Source organism: Toxorhynchites rutilus, chromosome 1 (assembly GCF_029784135.1).
Source record: "Toxorhynchites rutilus septentrionalis strain SRP chromosome 1, ASM2978413v1, whole genome shotgun sequence".
NCBI lineage: Eukaryota > Metazoa > Arthropoda > Insecta > Diptera > Culicidae > Toxorhynchites > Toxorhynchites rutilus.
This window is the reverse complement of record NC_073744.1, coordinates 72911794-72929326: the sequence shown is the minus strand read 5'-3', so window position 1 is coordinate 72929326 and position 17533 is coordinate 72911794. Positions and strand designations below refer to the sequence as shown.

The 17533-nt window shown below is 38.6% G+C and overlaps 1 protein-coding gene across 26 annotated transcripts in view; it reads left to right on the top strand.

Annotated features, from left to right (window-relative positions):
- LOC129762995 (calcium-activated potassium channel slowpoke) overlaps positions 1-17533 on the top strand; it is a 196156-nt gene that overhangs the window by 92046 nt on the left and 86577 nt on the right. For 20 of the 26 annotated variants that reach the window (XM_055761676.1, XM_055761691.1, XM_055761681.1 and 17 more), the window contains exons 8-9: positions 3465-3575; positions 8883-8988. In XM_055761676.1, coding sequence (XP_055617651.1) covers positions 3465-3575; positions 8883-8988 — 217 coding nt within the window. Of the gene's footprint in view, positions 1-3464; positions 3576-4132; positions 4239-8882; positions 8989-17533 lie in introns of all 26 variants that reach the window. The other 6 variants (XM_055761679.1, XM_055761670.1, XM_055761668.1 and 3 more) reach the window with 1 other exon arrangement.

The window sequence follows — 17533 nt, the reverse complement described above, 5'->3', positions numbered from 1 at the left end:
CATCACTCACAGGAGTGTCAACTTTTCGCGCCTCGCTCAATAAAAATTAAGAATTTGAAATCGACCTTCTGGGATTGAGGGCATGAAGGTATGGAAAAAAATGATCATCGAATTTAAAGCATCGACCATGTACCAAAAAATGACCTTTGCTAAATTTCAGTTCAATCGGACATGATTTATGGGTGCCTCAAAGCACTCAATGTTTTGATTGCCATTTTTTTTAGGGCCAACAAACTAAATGTACATGGCCGGTTTCTGAAATTTGACATGACCATTTTTGCTGCCCCCTATTGACAATCTTCGAGAGTTCGAGCAATTCGTCCCAAAATATAGTCCTTTCGCGTTTCTTGCGTTGCGCGTGAATTTGCAGCTGATGGGTTTGATGTAGCATAAAACAATCGAATTCATACAACTGTTTGCCCTGCGTGACAGCCAGATTCTCTCGCAACTGGTTGATCCTACCACCTGGAACAACACGGGAACAGAATTCTGCGTTTGCATTTTCCTTTGGTCGTTTGAACACAACGTCGAAGTCGAAATTTCGCAGAAAGTCGACGGCCCATACGTCTGATGCAGAGCGTTGGAAGCGATTTTTCTGGGTGTAGTATTTGTGACAGCGGTTTGTGGTCTGCGATCAACGTCCAGAGATGAAAATACAGGTAGGGTAACACGGGGTGATTTGGTCATATGGGGTGATTTGGACCACCCCTTTATCTCAAAAACTACGGCTCAACTTGGATTTTTTATAATGTCATTTCCTTCTATTGTTGAACCGTACGTACCTAAAGTAAAAAAACTTTGGTAAAACTTCACAAGTAGAGGGAAACGGTAGCATAAACACAGCAAGCACTTTGATCGTCAAAAAATGTGAGTTTTCCGATAGTGGTTTTAAGGTTTTTCCCGCTTATTAAACAAACTTTTCATGTATTGTGCAGTACAGTTCTGTTCGTCTACAGAAGAGGAACAATTTGATGTAGCGAAACTGTAAGTTTGATAACAATAAATGAAATTAATTGCATTTTAATTTTTGCGTGTTGTGTGGGGTGACATGGACACGTTTCTGTGGGGTGAATTGGTCCTACAGGTTTGAGACTTTTTTTGGTCTAATTGATTCCAGATGCCTCTGAATTACAAATAGAGGATGGACAGACAACGTTGGAAGAAGGAGGAGCTTGAAAGAGCAACGCAGGCCACCGAGAACGGATTTTCTTTGACCAAGCATGAAAAGTGTTTGAAAAGCTCGACTAACAGTGAAAAGATTCATGCAGAATTCGAGATGGTGTCAATCCAACTTTTCTGGTCTGGAATCTGGTCAAGACACTTGGTATCGATCCCAGAACATTATTACTGACTGTAACATTATCCCAAAATACTTTACATAAGCATAAGTATGTTTTTTTCGATGAAACACACACTGGACCAAATCACCCCGCATCAAATTTTAATGTCCAAAAATCATCTCTTTTTTTTTGATGATGTATTTGGTATATTGAAGCTTTATATAATGATTAAACATTAGTTATTGAGAGAAAACAAGTGTAGCTCAGTGTTCAATGTGCCATTTTTTGTTTAGACCGTATTGGTTTGGAAATATTAGACGATTTACTTAGGTGGTCCAAATTCTCCCCTTTTCCCCTACATGAAAAATTTCTGCACCGCCCAAACTATAGCAAGAGCTTCCTAATCAATTAGTGGATCCCGGTTTGAGGTGTAATGTAGCGGGGGGTCCGACAACCTCGCCAGGGGTTTCTCCAAATACATTGTCGTAACGTGGGATGAGGTGTAAAAACCGTTGTTGCTGTTCCTTAGTGATTTTCGGTTCCGCTGTAGTGAGTGTATTGACTTGCCGATCCGTACTGAACAGTTGTACAAAATCAATGTCGCGATCAAACTGTGCAATTCATTCTATGCGATACATTCACTGGCAATCGGCCAATGCAGTGGATCTTACGCCCCGTGTAACTAGCAAACTGTCTTTCTGACTTTTGTAGTCGAAAACTACCTTTATACTGCGAAGAGTGCGCAGGCTGATAATACCACAAGGAACTCCAGTGTCTAACCCTATCTTCAGAACATTCCCGTCAATATATACATCCAGCATCCTGCTACCTAGAGATCTAACAGACGAGACGATATCGACTTTCTGCAAAGTCGTCTTTGAGCTCTTATATGTTTATAACTTGTTGAAATATAATTTCCTTTTAAAAAATCGCTACGGTAAAGATCCGTTGTAGAAATACAGGGATAATGATTGGTCACTAATCAACATTCTCTTTCGTTAATAACTCGGCAGTAAAAGCATTTCCTGGTGTTTTCGACGATCAGCAGTGTAGAAGGGAACCTCCTTTATCAAATTTATCAAACTATGTGGCAAAACTGGCGAAAAATCTGTCCGAAAGGTCGTGGTTATTGGAAAGAGATAGTCAACGAAGAGAATCGATCAAAGCAGATAGGTCCCATTGAAAAATTAAGCGTGAATTGTACTGAATTGACAAATGATCTATCTGCATTGATTGATTTCCTTCATTCATTTCCTTTAGTTAATAACTCAGCGGATAGAGCACTTCCCGATGTGATCGATGATCAGGAATGTAGAAGAGAACCTCGTTTATCAAACTATAAGGCAAAACTGGCGCAAAATCTGTCGGCAAGGCCGTGGTTATCGAAAGAGGATGTCAATGGGTCCTATTCAAAAGTTACGCGAGAATTGATTCATCCAGGTGAATTAACTACTAGCATTATCCGGCTTTAAGTAAATAAAGTGATATCGGACGGGAAGATCTGGAATATAACATGTGTGTATATCTTCGTTTCATCGAATCCATGGGAATCATAAACTGATGCATTGGAAAATTCCATTCATTTATCAAACTGGTTTAGTTTCCAAAGGTGGTAGCAGGAGTTAGTTTTGTTTCGAATTATAGGATATTTCGTGATAACGATAAACTATTGACATTATGACACTTCGGGTACAAGGTATCGATTTTGCTAGTTCAACATAACAGATGTCTCAATAATCACAGAGTAAGTTACTATTATCATTGAATACAATTTGTTGTGCAGAATAGCGTTGATCGGTGTGAACCTCTGGGAAGGATTTGTCGTGAATGCTTTATTGGATTCATCCTGCAATTGTTGAAACTCGATTTGCGTTTTATTTCCAAGTTAAGGTGTTGTTTCAACGTTCGGAAAAGCATATTTTATCTGAAACTAATCGATTTTTGTCTGTTTCTCCACATCAACTCGGCTTGTCCTCAAACGGAACAAAACAATACGTTATTTGACGTGATGCTCTTGCGCACATTTATATCACAACCGGATACTACCTTGAATCCTCATCTGGCCGCTTCGACTGAACCCGAATGGACAACGTTAATGGTGGATCCCAATGGTGATGAAATGTATTACCGTCTGTGTGTGTGTGATTGTTTGTTCGTAATCTGAAACTGAACGAAAACATAAAGACATATCGTGGTGTGCGGACATATAACGTACGAGTCGGTGTCTCATTTCCTGAAGGATTTTTTACACGAAGATCGCGAGGATGTGGACGTTGAAGTGGTATTTTTACATCGGTAAGTTGAACCGTTTACCAAGTTTTCTGCCATTTCAGTTTGTCTTCCGTTATGTGTTTGTTGGTAATCGCGCAATTCTACATTAGCTAGAGCTGTTAGACGAAGTAATCCCTTTTATTGTATTAGTCATTACATACCTCACGTATCTATTGTTGCCATAAATATCTCCATCGTTTGGTAAAAGATACTGATATCAACATTTAGCTACCGCTGATACGAAAAGTACTAATCATCAATTATAATATTAAAGTAATTATTTGAACGAATTTTGTTTCAAAGCTAAAAAACAAGTCATTCCAAACTAATGAACCATCTTCATTTTCTGTCACTGTCATCTTCAGCGAAAACATAGGCTTCATCTAATTATTTTCTTATGCGATATGTCTTTTTTCTGTTCGCTTTCTCTTTTTCATAATGCCATCGATTTGATCACACGATCATTGCGGTTTTTATTGTTTCGCTGCTTCGTTCAATCTATCAACTTATATATCATTTGTTTACTATGAACAAAATATTAACGTAATAAACCAAAAATACCTGTACAAATACAAATGTAGAAAGGAGCCTGATCTGGAACTCGAAGGTCTCTTGAAGCGACATTACACGACGGTGGAGTTTTTTCAGGGAACTATGATGAACGCAGTCGATTTGGAGCGAGTTAAGGTACATCCCACAAAAACGCAATATTTTTCGAAGAAATGTTTTCTTTCGTTGTAAGCAAAACTTTGCTCTTACAAGAACAATTAATCATACTTTGAGAAGTATCATACGGAGAAGATGAAAGTGGAATTTTGAACATTATCAGTCGTCTATTCTCGAATTTAAACCAAAAAAAAGTACACTATGCAACATTGGAACACACATTTTTGCACATGTTCAGCACAAAATATTCTCAGTAATCGAGAAACACTGTCATTCACCACCAGTAAAATGAGGAGCTACAAACATGGACTTCATGTGTTTCATCCATTATTTTACGTAATATACGCTAGACTCGTACACACAGCAAAACCAAAACATCAAAGCTATATTTGCTAGTTACATATTACCATTTTCTCTCTTTTTTGGTTCTGAAACGATCGGCGTTTATGTTGCAGGGATAACATACTCAGAACAACTCATCCGAGCCGTAGTGGTATCGCGCGGTATAATAGTAATGTTGTAATTTGTTAGTTCCGGTAAGATCGTGAAATTATTTTTCCTTCAATTATTTGTAGGTTTATATACTTTGTAATTGTTTCGGTTTCAAGGCACTGCACATGGATCTATATGTATGCCATGGCTGTCGTGGATTTATAGTGATAAAAATCCTTTTATGGGAGTTTAACATATTTTGACTGCATTCCTTAGGTTTTTAACTATAGTTCGTAATGGCACAATTATATGGAATATAATTTAATTTGGTAGACTTGCTGCGTTTGTCGTTTTGACAATGAGTTTACGGATGGGTATGTTGATCAAAAGTTGATCACGTACTATTAGTGCAATTTTTTATTCGGTCATCTCGCAGTCAGTAGCTCTACTATTCTGTGGTCTCGCTGTAGTGAATTATCCTCCGATCAATTTCGTCCAGTCTTTTTTTAATCATGTCTCCTGTTCGTTTTCTGTGATTACTGTCTGCACACTCTATCTTTGTTATTTTTCCTCCATTCTCTCTATTGACATCGCGAACCCCTTGTGCCAAAACTGAGCTACAATACGCAGTGCTACAAGCATACATCTCTTCGACGTAAGAAAGAATTAATTGTGGAAATTTATTTCCAAATTCTTTCGATGTTAAAGTACAATGTACTCCATGTTTTCGTGTATATCAAAATAGCAATAATAAACTCTTTGTTATAATCTTCTGCATCCATCTTACTCAAATTTTTCAATATTTGAACCAGACCATCCCTACATTTACTCCCCTTTTTTATGTACTAATCATCTCTACCCCAGTATTTCTCATTATTCTCCAAAATGAAGGAACTCAGGTTACGTATGAGATCATGTGAGCTGAGTTATCCGCAGTTCTCACTTCTCCGTTGACTGGAAATTTAGTTAGAGTCTCCAGTTGGGAGACTCCACGCTCCTTAGAGTGGGTTCTCCCAGTTCTGGTTTCTCGATTTCTGATTGTTGTGAAGTCGAAGTTCAAGTGGGACTGATGAAGAGTTTTTCAGATTCCGAAATTGCAGGCTCAGTGAAATCCGTGAATGACTCGTTTGGCCCTTAGAAGCGCAGGTACAGGTCCTGCTTCACAATTTCGGAATAATTAGGAGGTAAGAATTCTTGCTTGATCTCCGTCTTGAGGATTTCCCAGGTTGTAAGAATGAGGTACGACCGAGTGTACCACTGGAGTGCTCGTTCCTTGAGCAAATGCAAGATGGATCGTAGCAAAGTTTGCTCTTCGATCCCCTCCATATGTATAGGTATTTTCTTGATTCAGGAACTCTCCTAACTGGATGATGTTCGACTGACCAGCGTATTCGAATGGCCATTTGTGCACTGGTTGTGTGAACCGGTTTGGCATTGATTGCTGAATTGATTTACTCGGTGTACTGGGCTTTTTTCGAGATGTTAGAAACCGCAGGAAGTCATCACGCCAATGAGGGGGAATATTGTCCAATTCTGGGACCTGCTGTGGGAAACTAGAATTCTACTGCTGCATTTTTTACTGATAAAGTTGCTGTTGAACTCCTGCTCTAGTTGCAGTTGATGATGAGAAGATTCCTTCACAATTGATTGTAGCTGGGCATCTTCTGGTAGCTCGTCGGGGTTTTTTTTAGGTTCGCCATCTTCTTCCGCAACTTCACCATTCCAGTTGGATTCCAGACAGCCTGAATTTGTAGTGCATTAGTCTGGATCTACATATTTTCGCTAGAAGTTCATCCTTTTGCTATAGGGCTGCTTCCACTGCCTGCATAATGGGAGGCATTTTCGCTTGGCATTGATATATGCTGTCAACATCCGGCAGAACATGAGCTTATGATGTAGGTGCGGGTGTTTCTTCAGTGTTCTCTTTGCTTAATATTTGAGATAACCTTGACATTTTCCCTTTATGATGTCCTCTCCGTGTCCTCTTAATCCTTTTACTGTTCTCACCATCAGTTCAAAGTCCAGTTCCACTGGCGTGAGGTGCTCCAAATTCATGATGGGTTTCTTTTAATTTTGACTGATTAGACCCAATAATCTCTGATCACTCACTTGGCAGCGCAAAATCATGTACGCGAAAGTCAGTTTTTCCGATAGGCGTCAATATGGCTACCTGGCTACCTAATCACCTAATCAAACCTAATCCACGTTTTACTTTTTAACAATTTCCTATATTTAAAAGTTTATAAAAAATAGTGTTCCTCTTTTCTTACTGCCGCCAGACTAATTGTTCCCTCTTACAATTTCGCCAGACATAGATGGATTCCTTCGCACCCGACTGTCCAGTGACGTCGTACAAAGGGGGACAGTGATGCTTCGATTAGGGATTGTCTTCCAACTCGATGCGAAATCCGTCACAGTTACCATTGTGGATTTCTCATCTGTCGATTTTGTACATTTTCTACGACACTTTGGGCATGAAAAAGCTATCCGGGCGATGGGTGCCGCGTTTGCTGACGGTCGATCAAAAACAGCGGCAAGTTGATGATTCAACAGCCGGTTTGGCGTTGTTGAAGTGTAATCGAGTGGATTTACTTCGACGTTTTGTGACAATCGACGGAACATGGATTCATTACCACAGTCTGGCAGACAGGCAGTCTGCAAAGTGGCACTAAGGCATATTTCGAAGACCTAGACGTTTCGTACTACAGAAAGGGAATCGAAATGTTGGAAACTCGCTATACCAAGTGTATTGCTCTCGAAGGAAACTATGTTGAGGAATAAATACAGCTTTGCCTAAAATACGATTGTTTTCATTAAAAGTCCCGGGACTTTTCAGCCCATGTGGTATATTCAATGAAATATAAATACAAAATATTCCAAGATGAACATTACTGTTCATTTTTCAAATTATTCCTCTTTACTCATACTCATACAAAGTTGCTCCTGGCACTTGAAATGATCCACCAACTAATATTGGTTCAAACATAACTACAGTGATTTACTTTTACTTTTCACTTTTTTCGTTGAAATAGCACCATATCGAGTTTGGAAAAAATAACTTTCACGATCTCGGAAACATAAATGATAAAAAGGCAGTCGCGGTTACTCTCAGGAATAAAAGAAATGCCTTCAGGAAATTCGCATAATCGCAAGAGCGCGTAGAGACTTCGTTTTTGTACCTAATAGATATTGTTACAAACGCCGTTTATGCCGAACGCGTATCCGATTGAGATAGCAGACAGTATTGTTTCTTAATAGTTCGCCACTGAAGCAACGTTGTTCAGAACTGAAAATTCATTTTAATTACATGTTTTATTGCTGTTTACGATTGTGAGATATTCCGAGAATGATCTAAAGTTAACGAATCAATATCGGAAGATGTTGCAACCAGTAAGTCTTTCAAAATGCATGTTAAAGGTATGCTATTCTTTCATTCTTATAATATTCTTATCAACTAAAATAATACTCTGTTTAATTTTGTTTTCACTCGATATTTTTTATACGTTCGCAATTTTTTTCAACTTTCTTTTTCGTATTTATCAACTACTTTGATAGATTATTTTGGAATGCCGCATCTTATTTACACAAAAATGTAACTGCTACTTATTCTCATAACAATATTTCGAAATAACTTTTCGATTGCTTCCGAAATTGATAAAAAACTTTTTTTTAATCAACAGTTTGCTTACAATTATTCTACAGTATCATAGTAAGAGTTTTAACATAAATATGTTCCTTTATTCCTTACTAAACAAATAATAACACATATATGTCGCATTTAGCTGCAGCCACAGCTTCAGATGATGCACAATGAAAGCAACAATCTTTTAATATTATAATTGATCGATGTTACAGAAAACTAGAAAAACGTAAATTAAACATAATTCCCCCCTCTCTCAGAACAGAATCGAAGCGTGATTTTTACGTGTTCAAATCGTTTCTTCATCAAAGACTAACCATGATTGTGTGTTTTTCTCTCTGTTTTCTATCCTGCCCGAAACCGATCAAATAACATCTTTTTTGCGATAATCACAAAATTTACTCTCGGATTGCTTGCCAAAACAAAACTCGCTTCAACTAACAAAAATGTCTCACTGTTCTGATCGCGTGTCTGTTCCGATACTATCGTAAATAACTAACAATTGCAATATTGGTTTCACGTAAACACGATCACTCTGTTGCTTGCTCCCATCGTGGACATAACGAAAATGTCATTAATAAAAAAATGCAAAGTAAACCACCCGATCTGGAGCTGGAAGGTCTGTTCAAGCGTCATTTCACCACCGTGGAGTTTTTCCAAGGGACGATTATGAGTCCGATCGATCTGCAGCGGGTCAAGGTAAAGCATAATAGAACCCACCCCCGTAACAAATACCGCCATCAAAACATCAGCTTTAGTTTTCTCCAAACGCATTACACATAAACATAAACATGAACAGCAAAAAAAGATTGGAAGTTATTTCATATGTTTTCCGTTTTTTTATCATAAAGAAATACAAAAACAATGACAGCTACTCTTTGGAACTATTTGTTTTTTTTTGTTTCATTATTTTGTTCCATATTTATATCACTTTTGATTTTTAAGAAACCATTTATTAGCCCCTTCTCCAAATGCATTGATTTTGTGGTAGCTTTTTCGAGTTGGATTAAACCCACAGGCGTGGGATAATAATTTTCGTCTACGTCGAATGGAGGCACGTAAATATTGGTAATAGTCGTATTGTGCATAATCACCATCTAGCAATAACAGAAACAATTAGTGAAGATTATAGTGAAATCTACAAAAACAAAAGGTGCTAAGGAATAATAGGAATAAGACAGAAAAAAAGTACAGATTGAAATCAATCAAATAATAGCTTGAAAGGATACAATGGCTAAGAAATAACCGAACCTGAGTTCCCTTTTCCTGAGTCATAAGAGCTATATTTTTGTAACACTGATATCGCAATAGTCAGGTTCAATCTTTCGCTTAGTAGTTTCGTTAAACTTATGGTAGTATAAGGAGGTTTAGTCGAATAACATATAAAAAATAATTTATAATCAACAATTAAAAATAACATTAACAATAATGAATGGAAGAATGACATGATAGCAACTTTTGAAACATGTCATATGACTTTTTCTTTACGTGCCTCCATTTGAAATTCAAGAAATCATAATCCCTACATTTTGGAAAAAGGAAAACTGGTTAGAGAAGTATGAGTTATCATTCGATGATTGATTAGAAAATATTTAATTAGTTGGATGAGTCTCATACGTGCAGCGTAGTGATGCCAAGAACATAAAAGACTGCATTTGAAATTCTGCTTTATATTGATTTTCGAACCACTAAATTTGATATACCACAGTCAAACAGTTCCACGGTGCCAGAATTACGTGTTACGTGTGAATCACATTGTTAGATGGAATCATAAATCACTGGATACCATTATTTTTATCATATACCAGTACAATACTTTGCTTTTTGATTATTTTCGGATCTAATTCGTATGTGTCGACTTGTTCACTGAAACGGAAGGTTCTACATTCTAAACAGAATGATTCATGATGTTTTTAGCCGCTAACGTTTTGCGCGTCATTTAACATTCCATTTTTTTCAGTTACACTCCGTTCAACTTCCATAAGACCACCTTTAATATAATTCGTTGTAACGTTGTTGAATGCTTAGATAAAAAGTATATTTAACAATAATTTCGTTCAAAAGAGTCGTTTGTTTATTTACTGAGCTTACATATGATCAGCTGCCCAATTTTTTCAAGACCATTTCTAATTCAAGAGCATTATCAATGGAAAATTCAAAACAATCGCCAGATTTACATGTCAATTATTGGTAACCTTGCCATTTCGGTTGGTAACCTGAAAATTCTTTTTGGCATACTAAAGGGTGTGTCACATCAAATTGCATCACGGAAAAAACGCTGTAGAAATTCGCCCAGTAGACCGATCCTTTTGAAAATTTTAGACAGTAAAATAAAAACTATTAAACAACTTTTGGCATTTTCTTTTTATTCATACTTCGAGCCCAAGCCCGTATGCTCGCACCTTCCTCTTTACCCCGTCCATAAGGTTCTGTACAACGTCAGGTTGTAGTTTTTTTTTAACAGAAATCCATTTTCTCTTGAAGTCCGCCTCCGATTTGGGACTTTTGGGTTCATCCGAAGGGTCTGCTTCATAATCGCCCAATATTTCTCTATTGGGCGAAGCTCCGGCGCGTTGGGCGGGTTCATTTCCTTTGGCACGAAGGTGACCCCGTTGGCTTCGTACCATTCCAACACGTCCTTTGAATAGTGGCACGAAGCGAGATCCGGCCAGAAGATGGTCGGGCCCTCGTGCTGCTTCAATAGTGGTAGTAAGCGCTTCTGTAGGCACTTCTTAAGGTAAACCTGCCCGTTTACCGTGTCGGTCATCACGAAGGGGGCGCTCCGCTTTCCGCAAGAGCAGATCGCTTGCCACACCATGTACTTTTTGGCAAACTTGGATAGTTTCTGCTTGCGAGTCTCCTCCGGAACGCTGAATTTGTCCTCTGCGGAGAAGAACAACAGGCCCGGCAGCTGACGAAAGTCCGCTTTGACGTAGGTTTCGTCGTCCATTACCAGGCAATGCGGCTTCGTCAGCATTTCGGTGTACAGCTTCCGGGCTCGCGTCTTCCCCACCATGTTTTGCCTTTCGTCGCGGTTAGGAGCCTTCTGAACCTTGTATGTACGCAGGCCCTCCCGCTGCTTGGTCCGCTGGACGAATGAACTTGACAAATTCAGCTTATTGGCGACATCCCGGACCGAACTTCTCGGATCACGTCTAAACTGCTTAACTACGCGCTTGTGATCTTTTTCACTGACGGAGCATCCATTTTAGCCGTTCTTCACCTTCCGGTCGATGGTTAGGTTCTCGAAGTATCGTTTTAGTACTCTGCTGACCGTGGATTGGACGATTCCCAGCATCTTACCGATGTCCCGATGTGACAACTCCGGATTCTCGAAATGAGTGCACAGGATTAATTCACGACGCTCTTTTTCGTTCGACGACATTTTTCCAAATTTACGAAAAATTGACAGTGAAGCATGGCCAACGTGACCTATACACTCTAATCTGATGATAAGCGAAAGCTGAAGATATAATTCCTAAAAATTAAATTTCTACAGGGTTTTTTCCGTGATGCAATTTGATGTGACACACCCTTTATTTATCATGTTCTGCAGAACGGATTTCTTGATATATTCCCATGTCTCCCAATGTGCGGCCCTGAGTTCATCAACCGCGGTGTACTGCTTTAACATAGATTCATAGATTCTGATACCTACGATACCTACGCAAAACCGGTAGGGGAGAGGATTCCAGATCATGTATGTAATCCTTGCTGTTCATTTTGAAGTATGTGAAGGCTATCTTGAGTTTTCCGGTTGCACAGAATCCCGCCCAAACCATGCAAGAGCCTGCACCAAAGTTCCTGGTTGAAATATACTTTTCCTTATTCGGTAACTCACGTCAGTACCCGATGAAACCATCAGGACCATCCAAATTGATCATTTCTTCGTCACTGAAGATAACCTAGCAAAGTTAAAAGTAAAAAATGCCGTCTTACATTGAAGAACTTTTGCGTAGGGTATATAGCTAGATGTATTCATTTGAAAACATTCTTTGTTATAACATACCATGTCCCACTGTCGGTTCACGTGAGTTTTGGCAAAACTCAGACGTATTTCTATGTGAGATGATGTATGATTAGGAGCTTCAACCTTTTAGTTCTCTTTATGTAAGGATTTTTCATCAAAGCTTGACGAATTGTCTCCCGGGATATATAAGCGATTTTAAGCGATTTTAAGGTATTCGAAGCAATTTCTCTGATACAAAAAATTTCTTGGTGAAGTGCATGAATTTGTCCTTTTCTCTCTCCGTGAGCACTTTTCTCTCCGGGATTTTCCAGATTTATTGATCAATGCAAATAAAACAACGGAAAATGTAACTGGTCTTATACAAACTTGACACTCGCAGAACACAACATATGTTTACGCTCAACGCTTGCACACACAAATATGAAAATTATGCAGGTAATTACTAACACCAATACACTAGAATATAAATTGAAGCGTTGTTTGTTTACAATGACACAAAGCAGCAAGATCATTGCCTGGTCTTATGGAAGTTGGACAGAGTGTAGTGAAGCATATGTTAGGCTGTGCCTAACAATTGCCGAGTAAATCATTCTCGGTTTTAGCCTCCACTTTTTTCCGAATATACTACTACCAGTCCAGAACGAAGTCTGGGCTTTGTATATTGCATACTCCGGTTGGTCGTTCCAATTTAGCTTTTGGTCAAGCATAACACTTAAATATTTGGTTCGTTTTGGAAGATCTAATTGTACAAATCGCAATCTAAGAGATGGAATTTTACACTTTCTTTTTCTGGTAAATGGAATTATGACTGTTTTTGAAGGATTAACTCTAAGTCCTTCCAAGTTGCACCATATGAGTGTGTAATTAAGGCCTGTTTGCATTCTATTGGAAATATTATACTCACATTTGTCCCTCACCAAAATGATTATGTCATCAGTAAAACCAATGACTTCGGATCCTAAATTAACTAGGTTATTGAAAAAATCGTTGACAACTAGGGACCACAACAAAAAAGACAAAACTCCACTTTGAGAGCAATCTCTAGTTGGTTTCGTTGTTAGTGTAGATTCTCCTAATTTAGCAGTTATTAGCCGGTTGATTAGCATAGATAGAGTTGTGGGATGCATTGTCAAATGCTCCCTCAATATCAAGAAAAGCTGTAAGTGAGATTTCTTTAGCATCAAAAGACTTCTCTATTTTTGAAATTAACGTGTGAAGCACTGTGGAGATTCAATATGGATGATATGGAGGTCAATGATCTTTTCAATCATTTTCCAGATGACAGATGTTAGACTAATTGGTCTATACGCTTTGGGAGTCGTCCTGTCTCGTTTACCAACCTTGGGAATAAATATAACCCGGATTTCTCGCCATTCACTAGGAATGTAGCTGAGTACCATACTAGCCCTAAACATCTACGTCAGAAGAGGAACATTAATATCCTTGCTTTTTTGTAACAGTACCGGTTAATTCCCATCTGGTCTTGGAGATTTAAAAGGCTTTAAGGAATCCACTGCCCACTCAACTTTTGACTCCGTAAAGACCTAGCCCTTTCTTTAGCTCGATTCTCGTCTCAGATTGGACAAGATTGAGCTGTATTGAAGACCTGTGCGTGTTCGGAAACCCCTGGATTGAGCCTGGGGAGTGTGTTTGCATCATGATGCTGTGTGTTTTTCCTGGGAATCGGTTGTATATGAAAAACAGGTATAGAAATACGGTGCAAAACACGACGAAAAGACGGTATAAAACTCGGTGCATAAACGTTGCTGACAACAAAACATTTTATATGTGTCTCGGAGCGTGCTCATTCGCCATAGCGCATGTGTATACAAGGAGTGAGAGCTCAACTGAGTACAAAAAACTTGCTGCACATCAGCACCGCGTTGCATTCTGAAGACTGCTGCCAATGTTAGATTTATAGAATTTATGTTGGCCGCTATGAGCCATCACAATGGTATCATCTCTATTGGTAAACATTAAATTCATTGAATTGCTCCATTTTGGGTATCTTATGAGCCAAGGTCAGTACTGCACGGTACTATGGTGTCGACACCCTAAAGCAAGTAATTTATAATAGGAATATGCAGCCATTCCATGCCAATCCGATATAGTGGTTCTCAGATTTTCTCGTGAAAAGTGGTAATTTTGTTCTTTATCGCAAAACTTTAGACCCGTGCATTGAATTTGTAACACCTCAAGTCGGGCACCCTGTGTGTACTATTTCAAAATGACGCTGTAAATTATATTTCGATAACATTCAATGCGATCGATGGTGTTGGATCGAAACGTGTTTTTTAATATAAACTGAATTGTAAAGAATTGTGAAGAAAACTGATTGTAAAGTGTGGTCATTTATTGGTATCAAATACTATTTTAACACTGGCAACACTGATACCTTAATGCACTGATCGACTGATATGGGGCCCTATTCTAGATGACGAGATGAGAGGACGAGCGCTCGGTTCGTTTGTTTCCATATTTCAGAAGCCGAGCACGGCTAAAAACATATCGATCAGCTCGTCTGACTCGACCGTTCGGCCTCGCTCGCTGAAGAATCAGTCGAGTCTTCTTTTAAACCCTCTTAAAGCCAAAAAGACGAAGAAGAAGAAGAAGTCGAGTCGTCATCTGGTTTGTTTTGATGTGTTTGTTCATCTTCTTGATTTAAAGCATCGGTATTCCTCCGTTCCGCTTTTTTTATCCCAACAGTTTATATTATTAGGCTCAATTAGCAATTCAGCTGTAACAGAGCCGAATTCATTCGTGTACATTTTTCATCTTAAGGTAACTTTTGTTGTACAGGGTTTTCCATTTCGGACTTCCGAAATTACGGACGGATTTTGGTCGTCATGGACGGCCTACATAGCACACAATCGCTAATGTAGTGCGTAAATTCGAACAAACTGGATCCGTAGCGGATATTGTGAAACCTGTGCATCATCGTAATGTGCGTTCGGCCGAAAATATTTTATTTCAATTTACTTTCGGAATTTAAAGTTGGAAAACCCTGTATATTACATTGTTACTATTTTGACGCGTAAGAGTATCGCTATCTATCGATAAACATTCGTTTTATCTATAACACAGTAGCCGTTTAGACACAAGAGAATTTCTATTCTATCGATGCACAACACATGTCGCCTTTCTCCGGCGTAAGAATATTGCTATTGTTCGAATGTTCACAGCGGGACTGTTGATATGAGGCTTCCTTTGTTGCGTTATTAATAGTGCCAATTACCGATGCAGCAGACCGAAAATGTGAGCGGTAAGGGACTGGGATTACCGACACATGATGATTGTTGCGTGGACATAGTAGCTAGAATAACACACTAAGATGGTCAGTTGAGGGGCCCTGAGTAATGAGCTCATGATCGTTCGCTTAGTAGCGGACACGCAACCAATTAGGCTACGTAGACCCCCCTCCGTTCCGCTTTTATCTTCAGAAATTGTTTCACGATTAAACTAGAATTGCATAAACAATATATTTTCTCAACTGTAACCATCAAATTTAATTCAGTAATTGGAAAAATTTACAGATTATCAAACGGGTCTTTTTCAAACAACACAACCAAATGTCAACATTGAAATCATATCCAGGAATGCCAGAAGACTGTTTTGAATATATTAACACGGCACGAAAGGTGCCTTCACATCATATTGAACGGAAACGAATAATTCGAAATTCAATCTTGAGCATTTTTGATAAGCCAATTTTTTTACTGATTTACATTTTACATTAATGCTTTCCATTCGTCGTACCTAAATGTTTCGTAGTTTGTTGCTATGAATCGATTTGAAAAATGTTTGTTGTAACAACATTTCAATGAAACTCGTCTATTGAGTCAGTCAGGATATGAGTTGAAGTAGAATTTCACATTAAAATTCGGATAACGAATCTACAAAGTTCAACTTACTCAGGAATTGACGCAAAGTGTCTATCTGCTAGGTTAACATGTTTCTTTTGAGCATTTGAGCAGCTGACAGTTTTTCTTGAGTGGACACAAAATATTTTTAGATGCGCCGCGTTAGGCGGCTATGTAATTAACTCCAAATGACCGTTTCTACGACATTATTCATTTGCTCACAAATATGATCAAATCTGGAACAACAAATATACAAATCTTGTATTGTAAACCAAAAAAAAAAACGAATATTTGTGGTGATAACTGATATCTTACTTATGTTATGTTACTTATGTAAACGATTCATGAGCAAAGAGGAACAATTTTAAACAGAGTAATCTTCATTATTGTCAGTACTATATTTGTTCATATGCGTCTACGGTGTGCAGCGGGTTAAGTGCGATTCACATACAACATCCACGTCACGTTACGTTACGTTAATTATTCAATTAATTTCAATTAATTTAATCGCATTTATTTTGATGGTTGTAGATGTGTCATGTGCTCCCGTGGCCGAGTGGTTAGCGTCCCACACTATCAAGCCGGGGGTTCGGGTTCGATTCCCGTTCTAACTGGGGGATTTTTCGTCGAGAAAATTCTTCCGATTTGCACTGTGATCACGTGTATTCTAGAGCTTGCCACTCCAGAGTATATTCAAGGCGTGTTATTCGGCATATAAAACTCAACCAAGTACTACTAATAAAATTGACGCAAGTAATGCTACGTTGAGAAGGCAAAAGTTCCACTGGAACGTTAGTGCCATCCAAGAAGAAGAAGAAAAAGATGTGTCATGCACTACACATAGCATTTCGATGGAAAGAGTGGGATTTGGATAGGAGTAAATAATAAGGATGAAAATGGAAAGTTATTCTATTGTATATATGCTCCTTTTTCGCGTTGTCGAATGCAAACGTCTCAGTTTCATCGGTTTCTGTTTAGCCCCATAAAATAAAGTCCAACGGCATTTTCAAATGCTTAAATTCATCAACCCACTACGCGAAGTTTCATTCACTTCGATTCATCTGCATCGATGGACGGTACTGAGAGGCGATCCCACCTTTTTTACCACACCCCAAACTGATGCACTCTTCTTAATGGTGTAAACACGTATGACTTTCCGGTCCAATGGTTTGTCTACCGGATCCGGTTTCCGTCCACATTTCTTTTTGTCTCGAAATGCGGCTTACATCGTATTTCCGAATCGGCTCCCGAACCGCTTATATACTTACTTCTTTCATTTTCGTCAACTGACTGAGGGAAAATTTTGGGATAGTATACCATTTGTGCATGATCATTTAGCGCTTACCCGAGAGAATGTTTTCCATTTTCAAGTTGGACTGTAAACAATAACACACAGTGGGGATCATCTTTTAAA